At 42.5% G+C, this 22,367-nt stretch overlaps 1 protein-coding gene across 1 annotated transcript in view; it reads left to right on the plus strand.

Moving 5' to 3' along the window:
* The window catches only part of STOX2 (storkhead box 2), a 116,316-nt gene that overhangs the window by 78,726 nt on the left and 15,223 nt on the right, over window positions 1-22,367 (plus strand). Inside the window, exon 2 of the mRNA XM_012643999.1 lies at window positions 22,145-22,297. Within this exon, the coding sequence (XP_012499453.1) occupies window positions 22,145-22,297 (153 nt within the window). The remainder of the gene's footprint in view (window positions 1-22,144; window positions 22,298-22,367) is intronic.

The following is a 22,367-nucleotide window of genomic DNA, read 5'->3' on the forward strand; positions in this document are numbered from 1 at the left end:
AAGGAGAAATGGATGATTATAGTTGGGGACTTCAGTAGAACTCTCTCAATTATTACAAGAACAAGTAGATAGCAAACCAGTAAGGATATGGAAAAACTAAACAATACCATCAAACAACTTGATCTAATTGACATTTATAGAATGTTCCTACCCCAAATAACAGAATACACATTCCTTTGAAATCCTCAGGGAACATTCACAAAGATAGATAATGGCCTGAGACATAAAACAAACCTATAAACTATTAAAAGAGTTGAAGTCATCCAAAGTTGTTCTCTTACCTTAATGAAATTTAACTAGAAATCAACAATTAATTAATAAGTCTCTAAGTACTAGGAAATTAAACAACATGCTTCTAAGTAATATGTGGATCAAAGAGAAAGTCTCAGAGAAAGTATAAAATATTTTAAAGTGAACGAAATTGAAAACACAATATACCATATTGCATATGAAGCAGCTAAAGCAGGGTTTAGAGAGAAATATATAAGATTAAGTGCTCATATTAGAAAATAAAAAATCTGTAATGAACAATCTAAGCTTTCACTTAAAGGAACTAAAAAAAGAAGAACAAAATAATTCCAAAGCAAGCAGAAGGAAGGAAATAATAAAGCTAAGAGTGTAGGTATTAACAAATTTGAAAACAAAAATAATGGAAAAAACCAGTGAAATAAAAAGCTGGTTCTTTAAAAATATCAATAAAATTGATAAGCATCTAGCCAGATTGACCAGGAAATAAAACACAAATTACCAATATAAGGAGTGAAAGAGGTTATACCATTACAGTCCCCATAGAAATGTAATAAGTAAATACCAGAAATAGCTCCATGCATGTAAATTCAACAATTTAGATAAAATAGGCCAATTCCTAGAAAGAACAAGCTACCAAACTCACCCAAAAAGAATAGATTGCCTGAATAGTTCTGTATCTTTTCAGTACTTTTAATTTATAGCTAAAGTTTTATTGTAAAAAACTCAAAAAACAAAAACCAGAAACCTTCAGGTCTGGATGGCTTCACCGAAATAATCTACAAAATGTTTATGGAAGAAATAACACCACCAATTCTACATGATCTCTTTCAAAAAATAGAGGAAGGGGCAATACTTCCCAACTTGTTTTATGAAGCCAGGATTATCCTGATGCCCAAAGACAGTACAATAAAATAAAACTACAGACCAATGTCTTTTATGGACATAGATGTCAAAATCCTCCACAAATATTAGAAAATTGAATCCAGGAACATATAAAAAGAATAATGAATCAAGACCAAGTGGAGTTAGCCTCGGAATACAAGGCTAATTCAGCATTTGAAAATCAGTCAATGTAATCTACCATATTAAAGAAGAAAAAACACATGGTGATGACACTGATTCAGAAAAAGCAATGAACAAACTTCAACATACATTTGTCATAAAAAGCTCTTAACAATCTAGGAATACAAGGCAACTTCCTTGACCTGATAAAGAACATCTATAAAAATCTGCAGCTAACATATCATTGGTGAAAGACTGCATACTCTCCCTTTAATACTGGGAAGAGAGCAAGCATGCCCACTTTCACCATTCCTGTTCTCATCATCCTGGAATTTCTAGGCATTGGAATAATAATGCAAGGAAAAATAAATTGAAAGCTTACAAGATGTATTAAAACTGTCCCTATCTTCAAACAACTTGACTGGCCATGTAGAAAATCCCACGAAATTTGCAAAAAAAGTTTCTAGAACTGCATGGGCAGTCAGATTGCAAAACCGTATAGCCAGTTCAGTGTTTTCTTAGGAAGTTAAATATAGCCTTACCATACGACCCGGCAATCCCATTCTTAGTACATTCAACAACATGGATGAATTTCAACAACATTATGCTCAGTGAAGGAAGCCAGTCTCAAAAGGTTACCAGCTGTATGTAACCAAGACATTCTGAAACGGCAAAATGGTAGGAGAAAGAACATACCAGTGGTTCCAGGGATTAAGAATGTGTAAGGCACAGCATGAGGGAGTTTTCTGGGGTGACGGAACTGTTCTATATCTGACTATATGCTGATTGTGATGGTGATGAGATGAATCTACATGTGTTAAAATTCATAGAACTTGGACATCAAAAAGTTCTCTATTTTGTATATGAGTTTAGAATCATATTTAGAATGATGTTAAAAAATACAGGTTTCATGGTAAAAGTGAATGGTACATGGTTTTCTCGTGATTACTTTTAATTACTCAGATCAATACTGTCCAGTAGAACTTGCTGAGATGATAGAAATATTCTGTCGGTTGTGTCCAATATGATAAACACTAGCCACACATAGCTATTGAGCACATGGAATAGAGGAACTAATACTTTAATTTTATTTAATTTAGATTAACTTAAAATTAATAGCCGCACATGGCTAGTAGCTACTCTATTGGATAGCCCAAATATGGATGATTATATAATCACTGATCCCAAATAGCAAAGAAATTTTATTATTTTTATTCATTCATTATAGAGAGATAAAAGAGAATATGACTAATTTTTGCTTTTTGACATCAGGATTGCAACTTTTTCTAGTTTTGTAAATACTGTGTTAATAAAGCTGTGTGATCTGGCTGCCATGAGACGGTATGTGGGGATGTCACTGAAGATCGACTTCACATAGTTAAAGATGTTAGTGAATAAGTAGTAGTTTGTGACTATGGCACTGACGGTGGAGAGGAGACCAACGCCCAAATAATGTTTCAGCAAATATTAGGCTGTTTTAGTGCTGAAAGTACAGTGGTGAACACAGCAGTCTGGATCCAGTTCTCATTCTGGTCAGGAGGAATAGAGAGACATCAGGAGTCAGTCTCAGGGCATATTGAGATGTCAGGACAGCAGCGCGTTGCAGGTGCCTGCAGACTCCCTGAAGCGTGTTGGATGGCAGCTTAGCCCTTCAGGCCAGTGCTGTTGGGGCCCGTAAGAAGTTCAAATCCAACCTGGTCATGCCAAGTTCAGCTTTGGGATGAGAATGTTTGGCCAGTATTTCTTTACTTTGCACTCTGTCTGGACTTTGTTTGGAGTAATTTTTTCCCTCTTATTCATAGTGTTTTTTTTTTTTTTTGGAAGTATTGTGATACCTTCTTTTCATGTGTGTTTACTTTTCATTCCCCCGTTAATTGGAAGCACCTTGAGGTCAGAGGTTAGTTCTATAGCTATGTCTCCTTTTTAAAAATAAGGCAGCCTTCACAACCTTCGTATTTTTTTCCCGATTACATCTTGCACCCCACAGAGAGGATAACTTGGCCGTAATTAAATAAGCCAGTGATAAAGTAATTCAGTTTCTCAACTCTTTGACCTTATAACTAATTCCAGCCAAGAGAGCTCTAGGATTCAATAGTGGTATATCTTTAAAGCAACGGAAATACTGATGGTAGTTTTGAAAACTAATTGGGAAATACCATTTTGGGGTATATTTTCAGATGTAGTTGCTGCTTCTCAAATTGGGGGCATATTTGCCCCCAGGGATCGGGGCCAAACACTGGCTGGTTTATACAACCTCAGGGTAAACGTGGAGGGTCTCTCTAAAGGGTCAGTTCACTTGTAAGTTTTGGAAAATAATGTTGAATGGTGTTCAATGTAAAAAAAAAGTTTGAAATTTTACTGTTAGGACACTCAGGGATCTATTACAGAATAGAATGTATTGCTTGCATGAATTTCAGGAAGTCTTCACAATAGTCTTATTTTTTTCCCCTGCGTGTTATGGGCTGTGGGCATACCATCACCGCCCTCTGCGGTTGAAAATACTGGGTAGAAACATCTGAGATATACTCAGGTGTGTTTTAACTCAGTAGGTTGGAAATGAACAGTTCATAAATCCAAATGCTATTGTAGTAAAATTATGATGGAGAAGGGTAACATTTCATTTTTCCATGCTTTCCCATAGTTTTCTTACTGTTTAATATTAAAACAACAAATTCAGAGTCTGGCTTTTTAACCGGAAACTCGCAGACTCTCAGTTTTTCTCATTTTACTTTCATCTTTTCCTTCCTTGTCTTCTTGGGACATTGATTAGAAGAGCTGAGGGCAGACAAATAGTTTATATTAATACCATAGGGTAGTGTGGAAAGTTGGATATCTGTATACTTAATTAACAATTTCTTGTCCAAAGGACATCTGGAGAAGACTTAGAGTTTACTTTTCTTTCACTGTTAATATATTTTACGAGATACGGTGGAGTAATGGAGAGATGTCTGCACTGAGAGTCGGGAGACCTGGGTGCTAGTCCTGGCTCTGCTGACTCGAACCTTGGCAAGTCAGCTCCCCTTCTCTGGGCTCCAGGATTATCTCTGATGAAATGATAACGTATTGGGTGACTTTCACTGTCACCGTTAACTCTAAACTGCAGTTATTCTACACTCCTCATACTAGGACAGATCCAAAGACTTTTGAGAATTATTAATAGTAAGTAACAGAATTGCCATGTTCTTCCCTTAATGTTCATACTGATGTGCTCTCATACTTATAGGGACACCAAGTGTATTTGTTCTTTAAATATTTAGTTTCCTCGCAGATACAGTGTTGCATCTTAGCCAAATTTAATTGAAACCGTTTCTTCTACCATTACAAAAATGCACTTAACTCAATAAATCCTGGACTATAATGGCCCTGAAAACTTTGGAACTTTCTGTTTTTGAAATTGCTTTCATTGAATTTTTAATTTGTGTATTTTTTAAATCGGTTTTTGTGCAACCAGGAAAGTCTGATCTGTTATTGGTGCCCAGGGACTTTTATTTAGAGGATTTCTCCTCTTCCCTTTATTTCTCAGTTTGAACTAATATTCTACCCTGGGCACTAGTCCAAATGTCAGGCTACTGCTGTAGCACAGATAGTCTTTTGGGTAGACTCTGGGCAAGTAGTGTTGGTTGAATCGTGATACTCCTAGAAATGCATTTCTGATAGAATCCTAATATTTCATGCTGGAAATTTTGGATAGTACTTTTGTGAAATAGAAAATTGTCTCCTCTCTCTCTTTCTTTCTTTAGATCTTGTACAGCCTTTCACAACAGGCTTTTTTCCTTGTCTTAATAATTACCTTCTCCCTTTGGATGCATCCCATACCCTGTTGCCAGAGTAACCTAAACATTCAGCATCGGTAACATAACTCCCCGTAAAAACCTTTAATGTCTTTCTTCACATATTCAGGATCTTATCCCAGCCCGACTGACTCTTTGGCTTTATTTCCACCAATGTCCTTCGTAGATGCTCCCATCCCCACCGCGCTCAATAGCCCACCAGCCGTTCTGTGGAACATCTTGGACTTTCTAACTGCATCGTGTCTGTTCGTACTGCGTTGCTGCCCGGGAAGACATTCCCATCGTTTCTCTTCCTACATCCTTACTCACCCATCCTGCGGGGCCACCTCAGGCGCCTCTGCCTTGCTGAAGCGCGTCCTGATTCCCGCCACCTTCCTTGACGTCTCGTTCTCATATCAGAAAGAGCCGATCTGCTTTGTCCCCTGGTCCTCACTCCCTCTTTGCCTTGAGCAACACCGATGTTGATGCTGAGCTGTGTGTGAGGAGAGGCGCTGTGACTTGTTCTTCTACATAGTGTCCTACGCGTTGTATTTACTAGGTGTCTGCTGACTTGCAAGCAGGTGTGGTGGAATATTGTTCCAGACTAGGACTGAAGGGCAGAGAATCCTGGCATCGCTGACTCCTGAGTGAAGTCCTCGGGGAAGCAACGTCTGGCCATACTGTGAGCATCCCTGTCCTCCCGCGAGCTGCCATAAGCTTATAAATAACTGTTTTTGGAGAATGGAGGTGTCATGCGTCTTAGGGAGGAGATTTACGAAGGGCTATGACAAATGCCAGGTGAAGTTCATTACAAATACAAGGTGGGTCATTCTCTTATCCATCAAAGACTGTTCTCAGTCTGATGCTGGGCCACGCTTCTTGCCTCCTCTCTCCTGCTACTGCCAATATGAACCCGCAGCCCCAGGCAGGCCTGCCTGTGACTCCCCACCTTCTCCCATCAACTCCTCCAGACCTGGGCTCATGGGTCCTCTCTCCAGGTCATTCATTCATGCATTCATTCATTCCTCCAGCACACATTTATTTAGGGCCTGCTATTGGCGAGGCACTTTTCAGGAGTACAGCTGTAAACACAAAACATGAAAACCCCCCTCCTCGTAGAGCCTCTGTTCTGACATGTGGGCTGCCCTTTCTTGTTTTTTTCACCTGTCCAGATTCTAGGACAACTTGGCTTTCCCTGGAAGCCGTTCCCGGCTGCTTCAAACCTGATTCTTTTCTTCTGAATCCTTGGGAGTACCTGTTCCCTGTTCCTCCCCTTTGACAGACACTACCTTGTATTTTTTGCACTATTTATATGAATATTTCATCTCCTCAAGCACATTTTAAGCTTTCTGAGGGCAGAGATCATGTCATTTGTTCATGAAAAATTTGTGTACCAAGGTATATACCCTGCATTATGTAGACTCCCTTAAACATGTTTACCTTCCCAAACTGACCACAGGACTTTGCAGCGAGGCACCCGATAAATGATTTTAATTGATTTAAGGGCATTTATTGCTTTTTGCTTTTTCAAGTGCGGCAGCTCCAAGACGGCACAAGACCCGTTAGTCATTAAAGTGTTTATTAAGCTCCTGCATGACTGTGTCACTCTGTGGCGCTTCTATTTAATCCACTGCCAATTCCAGTCAAGTGCCAAGCGCAGCCTCTGCCCACACCTCATCAACTGAGCAAATCACCTCTGCGATACCCTGTATGATGTTTGTAAATCTTTACTGTAACACCGAAGCTGTTATTAAAAGGAGCAAGAGGCACCGGGGGAGGAGGAGCACTGCTAATTACAGCTGTGTTTGGCTCTTGGGCGTCTCTTGCGATCCGACACTGGCACCTTAAACGCCAGTGGGCCTCTCTTGCCTTTATTTCTGAGTTGAGGCTCATGGGCACCCACCATAAACCCATCTTGCTGTTAGCAGGGCAGCAAGAGGAGCTTGTGGTTATGGTTTTGCCTGATCATTTATACTCTTGTGCGTGGCCATTCGGTCAGTGTGGGCTGGGGGAGCCTGCAGGGTGGGCAGGCAGGGGTCACAGAAACGGGCAGAAACAGCTTCTGCGGGAGAGACCCAGCCTGCGAACTTAACCTCGTTGGCCCATGTGCCAAGTAAGCAACTTGGCTTCAATTTAAATTTAAAAATTGAGGTATAGGTTTTTAAAATGTTTTGTTTGCAGTGGTTATTTTGTTATAATGATCAAGAGGCAGCATGTGTGAGGGTTCAAAGCACGGGCTCTGGAGCCAGCTGCCTCGGGCCCACTTCCTACCCCTGCGACTTGCCAGCTGCCTGACATCTGGAAGGCAGTTTTTCTCTTTTTCAAACGGGGATCATGACGGTACTTACCTTGTGGAGTCCTTGTAAAGATTAAATGAGTTTCTAAGCACGGACACTGTAGCCCATACATAGATGGAAACATACATGTCTGCATACTAGAAGATTTGAATACATTTTTATTTGTAATTTTTCATCCCTTTTCTTCTAGTATTTGTTTTTTTTTAATTTATCCACTTATTTAACTTTTTATGTACCATAGAAGTAACTTGAATCTTTAACTGTTACGAAGTGGTACAACAACCTAGAGCTTCCCAGAGGCTCCTACTTTGCCAAGGCTAAAGATATCTATTTAGATCTGAATTTCTCATACGTCTGTTACATAGTTACCTCATTGCATTCCTAAGGTGCGGAAGCTTATTAGGCATATTTTCTGACCTCACAGGGACTAGACTATGCCTGACGGGAGTGGGTTGAATTAAGTGATCTTGGTGGATTTATAACTAACGACACAGCCAGACTCAAAGGTTGATTAAAGGTGAGCTGTGTGGGTGGGGGGCTGCGGAGCTGGGCCCTAGGCTCAGTCTGGGGCATGGATGAGACCCTCACGGCATATCAGGCAGGAGAAGGATCGTACACTGCATGGGACTATCAGGACCAAACCATTTCTGATCAAGGGTAAAAGGTATAATTGATGAAGTTTTTAAAAAATGCATAAATGAGACCTGGTTTAATAGCAGTTAGTGTGGAAAACGTTCTCGGGGGGGTGGCAGTGTGACGCTGTAGAGTCTGGAACAGGGAGGGGACAGTGATGCAAGGAGAACACAGCTGGAGGATGCCACATTGTCAGAGTGAAGTTGCGACGCCAGAACCAAGTCAAGGGGGGAACCCAGGAGGGCAGAGGATCTGGAAAGCATCAGATGGTTTGGGAGGCGTGGAAGGGGTTTTATTTAATAACGTTCCAATCAGATGTATCAGTCCATCAGTAAATGAATGTATGGTCTGCATGCTTGCTGAGCGTCCAAAACCGTGGGCGGCTAGGGAAGAAATGACCCGGGACGTGGAGACCAGGTTGTTGTTTGTAGCTGTTGGACAGCTGTCAGGCAGAAGAGGGCTGTAGGTTTTTCAGCTTCCTGAGGACGGATGGGAATCACTGTATGGGGGTGACGGGAGGGCCTATGGTGGGGCCTGAGCTCTGTGGGAGGGGGCGCCGGAGGACAGGCTGAGTCACAGGAGTTCAGTGAGGCTATGATGCTGGCAGGATTTTAGCCCAGGGCCCACATGGGGACCCTTCTAACCTGGAGATTTGGGATAACCTTACTAAGAGCTTCGGTACATGTTTACACTTCCCACCGTGGGTTGCTCCCTACACTTCGTGCTCATTGCAGCCCAGCTGCTGTATTCACGGGGATGCGGGAGAATGTGCTGTACAAACGTCTTGCTATTCTATTACTCAGTTCCTGAGTAGGGGATCATTTATTGATATCTGTTTGGTTCCTGAGTTGAGATAGCAAAAGGTGCTTGTTTTGGTATTATTTAGTTTGTGAGAGTTTTGGCAGTCTTATTCACTAATACAGTAGAATTCATTTCTTTTTAAATTATTCTTTTCCTCTCTGACTCCATTTTTCTCTGGTTTTTACATGATTGCTAATCCTCCTTCTGTTCTGCCCTCTCTCTCAACTCCCGCCTCCTCTTCCTCTTGAGATGTTTATGTGTTGCTGCTTGTACTCTAAATAAAGACAAAATGTTTGCTCTGTGGTTCTGCTGAAATAAGTTCCTCTGTGTGTGTGTGTGTGTGTGTGTGTGTAAATACAACATGTACATATGTATATCCATATATATGTATGCGCGATTGATCCAGTGTGGGGTTAATAATGAGTGTGGTGCAAATAGTGCAATGAAAAGGACATTTTTATACAGATATGTGATTGATTTTTTGCCATACTGATCTTACACTTAGACATTTTTAAGAAAAAGCAGACAAAACAGCGACATAAAAAACCCTCTGCATCCTCCCGCTCGGTGCAGCTGGAGTCGTGTTGTAAGCTCAGGACCAGCTCGTGCTCTGAGCGAGTTCCTGACATAGTGACCTCATTCCCAACGCCGCCTTTATCGGCGGCAGCAGCAGCTTTACTGGCGGGCGCTGGGCGAGCTGCTCCGCTGCCCGGGCTGTGAGCCTGCCGGCTGTGTGTCGGAATGATCCAGGCTTGCAAAGACTTGCACGGCAACTGGAATTTATGACAAATAGCTCACTGCAGCTAAACTTTGATCCAGTGTTCAGTAGAACCGCCTGTTACACACAGGAGGGAGATTTCGTCCTTCATTACAGCGAAAAGCCAGCCTTAAAAAAAAAATAGGAAAATGTGTCAGGTCTATAATTATGGACTGGTGAGTATATGACGCTAGATCAATTTTAATGTGAGTGTTCTTTCTTCAAGCATCTGGAGGTATGTGCCCTTTTTACTGTTTTAATGATTAAAAAATATGAGTTGGTGCTAATGCATGTGAGGGGACCCGGGCCCCCAGGAGAGGAGGACGTGCCCCTTGCAGCCCTGCGCCTGGGGAACATTCTGACCTAGAGTCTCCGCGCTGCACAGACAAAGGAGCCGCACAGACAGACAGAGGCTGTAGCTTTTCTTGGAGCGATGACTCATGCCAGTTCACAAAGGATTCTGGGCAGGGTAGTGAGAAGTCAGGTTGGCTGATCCATCCCTATGACTTCACTTTGCAGAGAACAAGCAGAAGAGGAGTGACACTGCAGATTCCCGACTGCAGTGGGATGCTGGCTCAGTGCGAGAGGCTGTGCTATGTGGGATGGGCGCGGGCCAGGACCCCAGTGTTCCGTGCAAATAGGATAAAAGGATGGTAAAGAGGATGCCTTTTTCTTTTTTCTTCCTAAAATACGTTACCAGCAAAGTACATTCACAGAGCCTTTTTAAGGTGCTTTTTGCCAGCTTTTGAACTGAACTCGTACCCATATTTCAAGCCTTGAATTTTAAGAAGAGCTGAGAGTTCTGGAACTGATTTTTAAAAAGTAGATCTGCGAAGGTAAAGTACTGTCGTGTTGCACCGGCCTGCGGTCGCCAGTCTGAAATGTTCATCTAGGACACCATTACTCGAAAGTTTACTCTTTCTTCTTATTACAGATTCTAGGACGTCCATTTCTGTCACTGGCTCCTTCTTGTGCTTGGATGCAACCCCCTAGCATGCACCAGGCTTTAGCGTCAAAGCTACCTGGGGGATGGAGCCAGTCCAGAAAGGGTCAGGTAGGTTTCCCCTGCTTTTATTTTAAGAGTTGTTATGTGCAAAGAAATATGGTAAAATGTCTACACCACCTGGGATGAGGGTGCGTGGTACTCTGAAAAGTGGCTTGCTTTCTAATCCTCCCGCAGCCTCGGTCTTAGGTAGTCCAGATCTCCCGTGGAGGCTGCCTACCCCACAAGACCTCGCCAGCACGAGTCGTCCCAGACAATCACATCAGAACTGAAAAGTCAACAGCTGTAGGATTTGCCAATACGAAATAAACTGCTCAGGTTTCCATCAGCTGTATCTCTCTCTTGACTCTTCTGAGGGAGGCACTCAGTAAATATGCAACATTTTTTCTTCTCAATTAATATATGGTGCCTGAAACTTTTTGTGTTTTTTGGCCTGTTAACCTACATGCAATGCACTAAAACCCAAGAAAGCCTGATTTATATGCCTAGGGACGGTGTCCAAGACTAACATCATGTTGAGGCTGCTATTAACTGCTACGGAAGTGAGCATATTTCATCATAGTCTGCTCCAGGATTCAGAGTATGACAGAGCTGTTTTCTTACAACATCCATGAGCTTTTCACACAAAAGCTTTAAAAAAAAAAAAATTACAGTGAAATGGTAAATTTTGGTCCTCAAAAGTGCATTACATGCTTCATTTCCAAAGTGAAACTTGGCACATCTGAAAGCATGCTTTTACCACCTCATCAAATGTATAGTTTTAGCACTGTGTTTATTGAAGATATTTCTGAGAGTGTTGAATCCCTTATGTAATTTGTAAGAATAATCAGACGATTTTAAAATAATGCAAACTATATTCTATAGGCCCCTTGAACATCTTCTTTCTTTTTGTGATCACATCCATCCTATATAGCTCACCCTTTCACGGAAGAAAAGAAAGCATGTTTCCTTTCTTCATGGTCAAAGAGGTCTTCAGTTCATGCATAGCACTTTGCATCTTCGGAGCAAAATTGAGAATGTTGAGTCAGTTTTAAAGGAAAAGGAAAAACACAAGCATAGTGTGTTGTGAATTAATTCTATAATGTCCTCACACACCCATCAATTCTATTGATCCTTAAAGACCCTATTTAAAGTCTCTCTCCCCGGAGAGTTCTCCCTGATTACCCCTAATAAGTTATTTCTAAGTCCTTGAAACTCCTATTATAGAATGAATATTCTAGTCATTCATATATTTTTAACTTTAGCTCTTCTAAGGATGTTTTGAACAGTCACGTGACTATTTGATGATTGCCTAGATTTACACACACTTGTATCTTGTTTTCCACCTAAATGGTAAGCTCATTGAAGGCAGGGACCAAGAGTCATGCCTTTTCCTATAGTTTCCATCTCCTAGCAGTTCCCTACATGTGGAAACTGCTCAATAAATAGTTGAATAAGACAGGCAGTTAAAAAAGCATGAATTTGTCATAGAGAGTTAGAATGATCTGTTTTGCTGATTTTAAGAATCCTCACAGGGTAGATTAATGCTCAGGTAGACCCCAGGAGTTATGCACATCACTCTAGAGGTTATGATTGTTCTTACTTGAGATATAGTTAAGCAGGAAAGCTGCCTTACACTGCTTGCAAAGGTCTGTGATTGTTCAGAACAAATGTGAATGTGAGGCCCTTAAATATGGACATTGATACTTGAATTTTATTGGACAAGCCATCCTTAAGAAGTATGCTAAATTCGGAAAGTTTATGTGAAAGTCACTTTTTTGAATCCTACAGGAGATTTTCCTTATCAGAGACAGATAGCCACGGCTGTTAGCATCCCAGGTGCCTTCAAAAATTACTTAACTCCTAGTGCCTTTGATCTTTAGTACTAAGAGAACTTAAGTGCTAGGTTTTCCCTTCCCTTTCTTAGGTAACAGATTGGTGCAGCCCAAGTTTTGAAATAGGCCAACTTTCTCTGATGTCCTTGTAACTCTCTGTCCGTACTATTTCCTGTCTCCTAGCGCCTTTCTCCCTCCGAAGTCCCTTGTGTAATGCACGTTTCCCATTTGCTTTAAGACCATTCTCTCCCAGCCCAGCAATGCGTCCAAAATGTTATATGTTCTATGTATCTTTTCTGCCTCCCAGCCAGAATGCTCCATTCACTCAGTGCAAACACTCGCAGCTGAGAATCAAGAGGAAGGCAATCTGATTAAACTAATTCATACTAGTGTAAGAAAGACCACTGCCCTCCTTGCCTTCCCAAAGAAGTTTTAGTTTTTAAAAAAGGCTTCCTTCTAGGACCAGGTGAATTCCCTATTGGTAGAAATCCAAATACTGTAAAAAGAGTAAATGGGATAAATTTAGATAGACTTGGGGAAGATATTTTTAGTAACTACTATTTATTAAATATGTATTGGGTCTCAGGAGCAGTGTAAGCATTCAACACTCATTATCTCATTTAATCTCCTCAATGGCTCTGGTAGGTAAATGTCATATATACTTCACAAAAGAAGAAATTGAAACTCAAAAAACTAAATAATTTGCCCCAAATCACACAGCTGAGCTCTGGACCTAAAGTTTTGACTGCAAAACCCATGGTCTTTACCACTGTCTCGTAGTGCCAAATTTAGGAGAGGAAAGTTACTTATTGTTGCAACAAATTAGAAGTTTTTTTCTGTGTATCTGTTCTGGCCTGCTGTGCTTGTCTTTCTTCCCTTTGAATTCTTTCTCTGAACAATCTCAGGGCAGTTGGAAGGGGCGATAGGGTGTTCAGCTGTTGGGGAATCCATAGCAGTCAGTCAGCATAGTTTTGTTGTAATTTGGAAACTGTCAACCTATACGTATTTGGAGTGTATTTAATTAGGCCTTCTTGTTCCACTACAATTGTATTTTACAGAAATCAGTCACAGTGTAGTCCTGATATCTGAACTATTGAAGCAAAGAATACAAAGGTTGAGAAACAGCTATGGTGATTCTAACTTAAAAAGAGGGGAAGAGAACGTATGGCCCTGGAGATGTCAGACTGATTCATTAAAGTACAGTTGGGAAATACCATCTGTGGAAATCGGGGCATGCAGTGTGTCTGCAGTGCTAGGCTAGGTTCTGCTGTAGAATGGAGAGGGAAGTACACGGTGGCTTCAAAGAGAAATTTAGATTCTGTCCTCTGGGATGCACTTATTAGAAAAGGAAGACACCGTATCACATAGGAACTCTTGTTAGCCAGGTGTCCTGTAGAACTGCACATCTGAAAGATCTTATTATCGCCACCTAGGATGGGTATTTCATCATGAATTTATCCCTGGTGGTGCATGGCTCTAATTTCATTCCGGTTAAGGGACTGAAGAACAAGTGGCAGCTGATGTTGGAAAACATCTTGGCAGGTAGCAGGATGTGGCCTCATCTTGTGTCTATGTGTAGGGCCTTTTTATTCAGCCAACATTTGAGTGCCTGCTGTGTAGATAGCACCCTGCTAGGTTCGATTCCACAGTGCCGAGCACACACCATGCTTGTAGTGTTTGTTGGGCTGTAACGTGGAGCCTCAGCAAAGGTTTGAAGTACTGAAGCCTGAAATTGGGCTGATGGCTCCTATTTTCATCCTGTCTTTTCAGCTATAAATCTGTTGCAAATAGGCGAATGGTCCAAGATGTTCTAATGAGAGACGACGTCAGGAATCCTCTCTGGTGGTGGGGAAGGCTCCCCAGCCAGGGGGTTCTCACTCAGCATTGCCCATCGGTGGCCCTTCCTGGTCTATCTCTGCTTATTCTATAACTTTTTTTTTTTAATCAGTAGTCAAATCTCAGCAACAAGAATGATGGCTAATATGACTAATGAAAATTTGGAGGTTGGGAAGACGATGGGTTTCTTCTGTAAACCAGTGAGCCAATTGATGCGTCATTTCACCTGGTGGGATCTCTCTACATTAGACAGACTGATACGCGTAAAGATTCAGGTGATGTGGGCAACATTAACTCATTTTTTTGGTGCCATTACCCACCACGATTATTCTTGTGCAACTCCACTCTCATTGGAAGTTTCTCAGTAAGTCATAGCTAATGGACACCGTTAACTTCAGTATTATTCATGAGAGCCTTCTATGTATAGTCTCTTCTGCATTAGAACAATTTATTCAAATAATAGCTTAGGAATTGGACATTCTTTAAGAGACCCATCAAGTGTTGAAATAAAACATCAGGAAACTTTAGGAAAGTTATAGAATTTCTAAATATTCCAAAATTCCTTTTTTTTAATGCCAAATCTCCTTCCATCGACTATTGCAGTAGGGCTCAGCCTTAAACTTTTGAAAAATCAGTGGCATTTCAAACAAACCTACAGTAAACTGGTAAAAGTGCCTTTTCAATGCCAGTTTTCTTTTAAATTTCAAATACAAACATTTGAAAGTCAAGTATAGTAATCTGGTTTCAAAGGAAAGCCGCCTACCACGCAGCGGCAGGGGCGTTAACGGGAGCCAGATGCCGTGCCCGCCGCGAGGGTGTTGTGGTCTGCAAGACGGGTGCAGGGCAGGAATTCGTGCTGTCTCAGAAGAGCTTTTTTAAAAAAATTCTGTAGCAGACCTTCTGTTAAAAGCACCAAACAGCATGTATACATAAAATTGGGGTTAATAAATTGAATTAAATTGTAAAACACAAGATTCGTCTGAAGCTCTGCATCAGAGAAGTTGTTCACTTAACTGTAACCTCAGAAAACTTATGATTTCCCCAAGCCCAAGGCCATTTGAGATAAAACTTGGCAAATTAGCAGTTCTGTGAATAGTGCGTTGAAAGGAATAGAGTTGTATTGTCCCTGTGCCCACTGTGCATTTTACAGACATGTTTGACTGTTTTTATGAGGAGTCACAGTATCTACTGCATGTGGTAATTTTATTGGCATCCATAATTCTAACGTTAGTGTTAATTTTGGCAGCATGGAGAACAAAAAAAGGCACACTTCAGTCTTGAAGAACAAAGCAGAGCAAGACTTTGAATTAGAAAGACAAAATTATGAAGCCTTTACTGCAAGGGAAAAAAATTAATAGCCAATATATGTAGTCATTTCTTTGAAAATTAAAGCCTACTTTTTCAGATCAGATGAGCATTAACATAGTTTTCCCCAGCATGATGAAAATACAGCTATATGCTAGTACTATATTACGCTTTGATGCCAGAATTCTGCTGCATTGGTAGGATCATAGAATTTTGGAGCCCGAAAGAATCTCTGAAGTCCTTTCATCCAAACCCTCATTTTACAGATGAGGAAACAGGCGCAGAGTGGGTAATTGTATTTTGTTTTAAGAGACTGGGTATTTATTTATCAAAATATCCCCCGAATGCTTTTTTCTATTGGGAATTTCCCAATTACAAACTAGTACAGTTTCAGAACTGCATTTGTAAGTAGGTTGTTTTGGTACATAATCTTCTTCAGTGTCAAAGATAACTCTTTGACCCAGATAATAGATTAAATTAACATTTACAATGAAAAATAGTGCTTAAAAATAAACACGGCCCAGGTGCAGTGGCTCATGCCTATAATCCCAGCACTTTGGGAGGCTGAGGCCTCCTGCTTGAGGCCAGGAGTTCGAGACCAGCCTGGGCAATGTAGCGAGACCCAGTCTCTACAAAAAAAATTAGCTGGGCATGGTGGCACATGTCTGTAATAGTCCTAGCTACTCAAGAGGCTAAGGCAGAAAGATTGAGCCCATGAATCCTATGTTACAGTGACCTATGATCACTCCACTGCACTCCAGCCTGGGTGACAGAACGAGACTCTGTCTCTTAAAAAATGAAAAACAAACAAACAAGCAAACGGGATCATTCAACAGAATGCTGGTGCTTGAAAAATAAAACCAGACTATTTAAAGAAGACTAAGATAGAAGATGGGTGTTGGTACTTCCAGGATTGTTGTTTATTATGCGGTTCACTTGCAAAAATTATGGCTTCCTGTTCTTACACAGTTGTATGAGGGTGGGTACTTGAAGATGAAATATAAAATAGGCTCATGTTTGCTTTTTTAGTTTGTATGTTTTAGAAAGCTATGGATATCATCCATAAAAGAAAGAACACCAGTTGTCATGAAAGTCACGTCTTAAGAGTTGTGTTGTCCTCCCTCATCTGCAAAGGTTGAACCTGAGTTGACTGCAAAACATGAAAATGGGGTTTATACAGGATGGGGCTTTATTACAGTACTTTTTTTGGCCCACAAATAGAACCAAGATAGGAACAATTTTGGAACTCAAGTGCCTAAAGCTATTTGATACGTAATAGGCATTCAAATATTTCTTGAAAGGATGAATTATGTGAGAACATGTTTTGAAATAATTCCAACTAAAGTAACTGGCCAAAAGTTGGAAAGGAAAATAGATAGGGATTGAAACAGTAAGAATGTACGGGCTGGAGAAAGATATTTCCTGAGGTAGAAGTGACTAGCTATAGATAATAAAAGACAGAGCAAGTTGGCATCTGCAAGATTTCCACGTGTTGTCCCAGGCCCTCCTTGTCAGTTACGCGAGCCAGCGTTGTAGCCACCAGCTCATCCTCCACAGACGCACGAGAGTGATCTGCTAACCCAGACATCACGTGACTCCCCTGCATAAGGACCCGGGTGGTGTGCCATCAGCGTCAGGAGCGGCGTGCTGCGGTGCACGGCCCATCGTCCACCCCCCTCATCCTCCACCCGCCAAGAGCTCTCTGTCTTCATATCGGTCAGCTAACCTTACAGGAAAGCAGCGTCCAGATTGTCACCGATGTGTTTGAAATGTGAAGTGCTCCAACAAAGGTTCCTTAAAATTATAATAGTTTCATGTCTTTTCACATTTTAAGTTTATTGAATGCTGCTTCTCTCCAAGGCACTGTGCTTGGTTTTGTCTGAATTAGCCTAGATTTGACAAATGTCCCCTGAGGACTGCAATTTAAATGGATGTTTGTAAGAAAATAAAGCTGAACTAAAACCTATTTATTCCTTCTTTTTTAGAACAATAGGACAATTATAGCAGTTTAGAAAGAATTCGTTAGCCCACAAAGTACCAGTGAGCTTTTAGATGAGTTGTCTTTATGAATATGTTCAGGACTAATGGTGACAGTAGAAAAATATGTCCAGTAAATTATATACAAGTAAGTTTCAGTTCGTAGTTTATGCAGAATGTGGTAGTTTCTATAGATAATGGTGACCAACGGTATTATAGAAGTATTTGCATTCTCTTGTTTTCTTCTTTGAAGAAATAAATATGGTCTAGTAGTTGCAAGAATTTTCTAGTAGTATATTTTAAGAATGACTAGTTGACTCATTAAGTAGGTTGATATAAGATCCACAAAAAATTATGGTAAACCTGAATTATGTTTATGTTGTATTGAGAGATACCTATGATTCCTTTAATGCAAGTCTTAAATGCATGTTCTAAACCTCACTTAATACATAATTATTCTTTTGAAAACTTATTTATTTTTAATTGATACATAATAGTACTATACAATTATTTTTCTGTGGTAACTGCTGTGTTTTGGGGGATATTGTTCATAAAATTAATCAGGAGGGGAGTCTTAGAAATTGCATGGTTAAGTATATTTGGTCTTTTCTTGTGTGTTTGTTTTGCAATTATTTAGCAAAAATATGAAGAAAAATCACAATCCTTTAAAGTACCCTGAGAGAGTCCTTGGATTATAATGTTGTAAATGGATGTTCATTCATTCAGCAAACATTTATTGGGTGTCCCGTGTAAGCACTGCATTGTTCTAGGTCCTAGGAATGTGGCGTTCATGTTGCCTTCTGTCACGGAGCTTGTATTCTAGCGGGTGAGACAGACAGCGACCTGGTAAACCAACACGCACACACACGTTCAGAGGGTGAGGATGGCCACCATCCTCACCCTCTTTGGAGCAGCATTAGACCAGGCGATCAGGGTAGGGCTCCCTGAGGAGGCGCCATGGAAATTGAGACTTACAGGATGAGAAGCCAGTCCCAAAAAGGTCCACCCAAGGAGCATCCCAGGCTACGGGCCCCCAGAATACAGAGGCCCAGAGTTGAGAAAGAGCCTGGCATGTTCGGAGAACAGAGGAGGTTGTGAGTGTGGAGTAGGGAGAGAAGTGGGGAGTGGGCAGGGCTGGTGGGGGGTGGTCCCAGGGATGGGACCCTGCACACCCTTGTATGCCTGCGAAGTTCAGATTTCCTTCTAAGGACAGTAGGCAGTCCCTGTAGGATTTTATGCAGGGAAGTGGCGTGTTTCACGTTTTCCTAAGAGGACTCTGGCTGTGCCGTGGAGAAGGAAGTGTCGAGGCAGGAGGGGAGGCCAGGGACAGGGGCTGGTGTGTGGGGCAGCTCTGGAGATGGAGTCGAGGGAACAGACCCAGGAAGCATCTGGGTGGGGAGTGGACAGCATTGCTGACGGGCTTGGGGATGGGAAGGGCGTGGACAAAAATGTGTCTTAGCTCAGTATAAAAACGAGATGACGTGGAAATAATTATTTAGAGCATCCAAGTTCCATTTTGTTCTATATCCTGCATTAAAAGTTATCGCACATATCCATTATTACAGCGAAACTGAGCTTTTTCAAAGCAAATGCAACTTAGACACACGTAAAGCATGCTGCCTCTTACACTTGGCTGCAATGAACACAAAGAAATTAACTGAGAAGATGGCAGTGAAACTAAACAAATCATTTCTGCTAAAAGCATGACCTAAAATAAAGCAGGTAGTTTTGCTAATAGTCATTAATTTTTTTTTACAGAGGGCTCTAGTTTCCTCTTGTAACCTATACGAAAATCAAGGAATAGTCCTACTGCACTTTTTGGACTGTATTTAATATTTTTGTATCTTTCTTCTTCTGAGACATTCTTAGTTATGATAGGCAAATTTTAGAAGGTGTTAACCTCCCAAATGATACACAAGTCAAAAGATACTGGAGTCTGCTTTGGTCCTCGCCCTGTTACCAACTGACCCCATCTTCCTTCTCATCTGACTTTTCAAATCATTCCAAGTAACTCTGAGGTCCGTGTGGCCAACCCAGCAACTCAGCCAGACAGCCGGCCTCCAAGCACTGCCGCGGCGGAGTGAGAAGGACCACAGGGGAGTCTAAGGGGGTCTGTGACTGAGCTGTAAGGCCCGCCATGGGGAGGGCAGAGCTGGTCAGGGGAAGCTCCCAACTCCCACCCCTGCTGCAGCTCACCCCCAGCACTAGTCTGTTTTTACACATTAGGTTTTAGAATGAGATTTTGTTTGAATAAAGGGTAAGACAGGTTTTTTTGTTTAAGATTTAAATATACTGTTCTAGGCAGTTGCAAACTTGCCCACTGAGATGGCCTCAACTCACATAAAATTCTGTCATTTTATTATTATTATTATTATTATTATTTTAGAGATGTCTCACTCTGTCACCCAGGCTGGAGTGCAGTGGTGCAATCATAGCTCTGCAGCCTTGAACTCCTGGGCTCTGGCGATCCTCCCACCTCAGTCTCCCAAGTAGCTGGGACTACAGATGTGCACCACCACACCTGGCTAATATTTTTGTAGAGATAGTGTCTCACTGTGTTGCCCAGGCTGGTCTTGAACTCCCGTCCTCAAGCAATCTTCCTGCTTCGGCCTCCCAAAGTGCTGGCATTACAGGTGTGAGCTACCACATCTGGCCCCAATTCTGTCTTTTTTGAGTCACCAATGTGAATTGAACTTCACCTGCCAAAGAGTGACACTCACATCCTCAATAGTGGCCCCACATTCCATGCACTAGCCTCCACCTGCTACGCCCCTGCCGATGTAGGGATTCCTCAGAGGGCTTCTTGTTAGGATACTCATGTCCCAGAGGCCCGAGAGGTTTCTGGATTCTACATTAGGTCAGTTCCTGGCTTCTGCTGAATTTTACCTCCTCTGCCCTCCCTTTCTGGATTTGGGTTCTGCCCCCTCCCACAGGCCTTGAGACAATGCCTTCCTCCTGTCACATCCATCTTGAAGAGAGTGGAGCCACGGCAGAGCTGGTTGGAGCCCACGTGATCCAAGGGGAAGGGGAGCACTGGACTGAGCTGGGCTTGGGGAGGGATTCAGGCTTCAACCTTGCACGCTGAATTCCCGCTGCTTCGTCCTGCTGGACTTAACCCCGCGCATGGTGGTCTTCATTCCCATCCACCAAACCACTTCCCATCCCGTCCATCAAAGCGGGGTTCAAGTCCTTTCCCAGAGGGCCTCTGCACCCCTCCTGCAAACTAGGGATGGGGGCTGGACACAGCTCCAGGTGTCCCGGCAGTGAGGAGGCTGGTCTACCCCAGAGCAGCCAGGCATCTCCTGGGGAGGGTGTAGCTTAATGCTTAATGCCACAGGCCTGAGCTGTGGTTCTGGCCAGCCATGGTAGCTGATTACAAGAGAGAAAGCATGTTTAAGAAACAAAAAAGGAGAGATGGTGTAGGCCCCGAGGGAAAGAATAGACGCTCCCAGATACTCATTCTACTCTGTTGAGAGTTTGTACCCTCTTTCTGTAGGACCTCCTTTCAAGTGAAATCTACAGAATCCCAAAGCATAAAACGGGTGGCACTCAGGCGTCAGGAGCTGACTTTCCCACTCTCCCAGCCTCTCCGTCTGCGGAGGCAGCCCCGCCCCAGAAATCCCCGAGGAAATTCTAAGGGTCCTCGGAGCGTAACTTGAAAATCCCCGCACTGTGGTGTAAGGTTGCAGAAATGAAGAGGGATGTTTGCATTGCAGGTCGACACCTCCTCAGGAGTCACCATCCCTCACCTTCGAGGCTGGGTCTTCAGCCTCCCCTGCCTTCATTGGTCCTTTTAGTGTGCAGAGGTGCTCAGGAGTCTCGGAATGATCTGCTGCCTTCTGCCCCTCCCAGGCCGTCATCCCCACGGCCACCTTACTTAAATTTCTCCCAGGGCTCACCGTCCTCATAGCATGAAGGGCTTGGGCACTCATCTTCTTCCTCGTGTTGTCCCTACATACTTGTCTCTTTCTCTGCTTTGCCCCAGAAAACACCTGCTTACTGGTCTTGCCCCTGTCCCCAACCACCCTGCACACTCCTGCCCCCTAGTGCTGGATTCAGATCGCACCTCCTTGGTGAAACCTTACAACGTCCTATTCTCAGCCCCCACTCACCCCCAGGTGGTGTTATCCCACCTTTCCCTGCCCCAGCGTGTTGTTCAGTCTTCTCTTGGGTGCCTGTCACACATCACTGTGACCTTTGACCTGCTTGTCTGTCTCCTCCACTTAAATAGAAACTCTTCAAGGGCAGAGATGTTTGCAGGAGAGAGCAGCGTACTCACTCTCTGTCTGTGGCCCCCAGGCCCCCAGCAGATGCCTGACACGTAAAGGCACTCCATGTTTGAATGAATGAATCATCAACTTACCACAAGTGCATTTGTTGAGATGTGAATGGCAGTTATTTAATAAATCAGCTCCAAGTTCATAAAAACAGAAATCATTTTTCAAAGCCTCGTTGTTGAAAGACTTTCAGTACTCTATTTAAATGAGCTCTCAGGCGGTAGAGGAAAGTTTCATTTGTCGAGGCAACAGGAGCTTCCACTGTGTGTGGACATCTTTCCACTGGAGTGGAATCGTGTTCAGAGTTGGTTGTATTCACAATACGGGGGTAGGAGGTGGTTGTGGGAGCGGTGTATATGTGTGTGTGTGACAAATGACCGGGTCTTTTAATGAACCGCTCACTTGAAAATTGTCTTTCTGCAGGTGATGTGTCACCAATCAGTATGTCTCCCATCAGTCAGTCTCAGTTTATTCCACTCGGGGAAATCCTTTGCTTGGCCATCTCAGCAATGAACTCGGCGAGAAAACCTGTCACCCAAGAAGCACTCATGGAGCACCTGACAACGTGTTTCCCAGGTAAGGAGAAAGAAACATAGCACTTTCCAGATGGAGGTGTGCTCTGGTGGCTCTAGGACTTCCAGTGGAC

This window comes from Propithecus coquereli, unplaced genomic scaffold, assembly GCF_000956105.1.
Source record: "Propithecus coquereli isolate 6110/MARCELLA unplaced genomic scaffold, Pcoq_1.0 Scaffold203, whole genome shotgun sequence".
Lineage (NCBI taxonomy): Eukaryota > Metazoa > Chordata > Mammalia > Primates > Indriidae > Propithecus > Propithecus coquereli.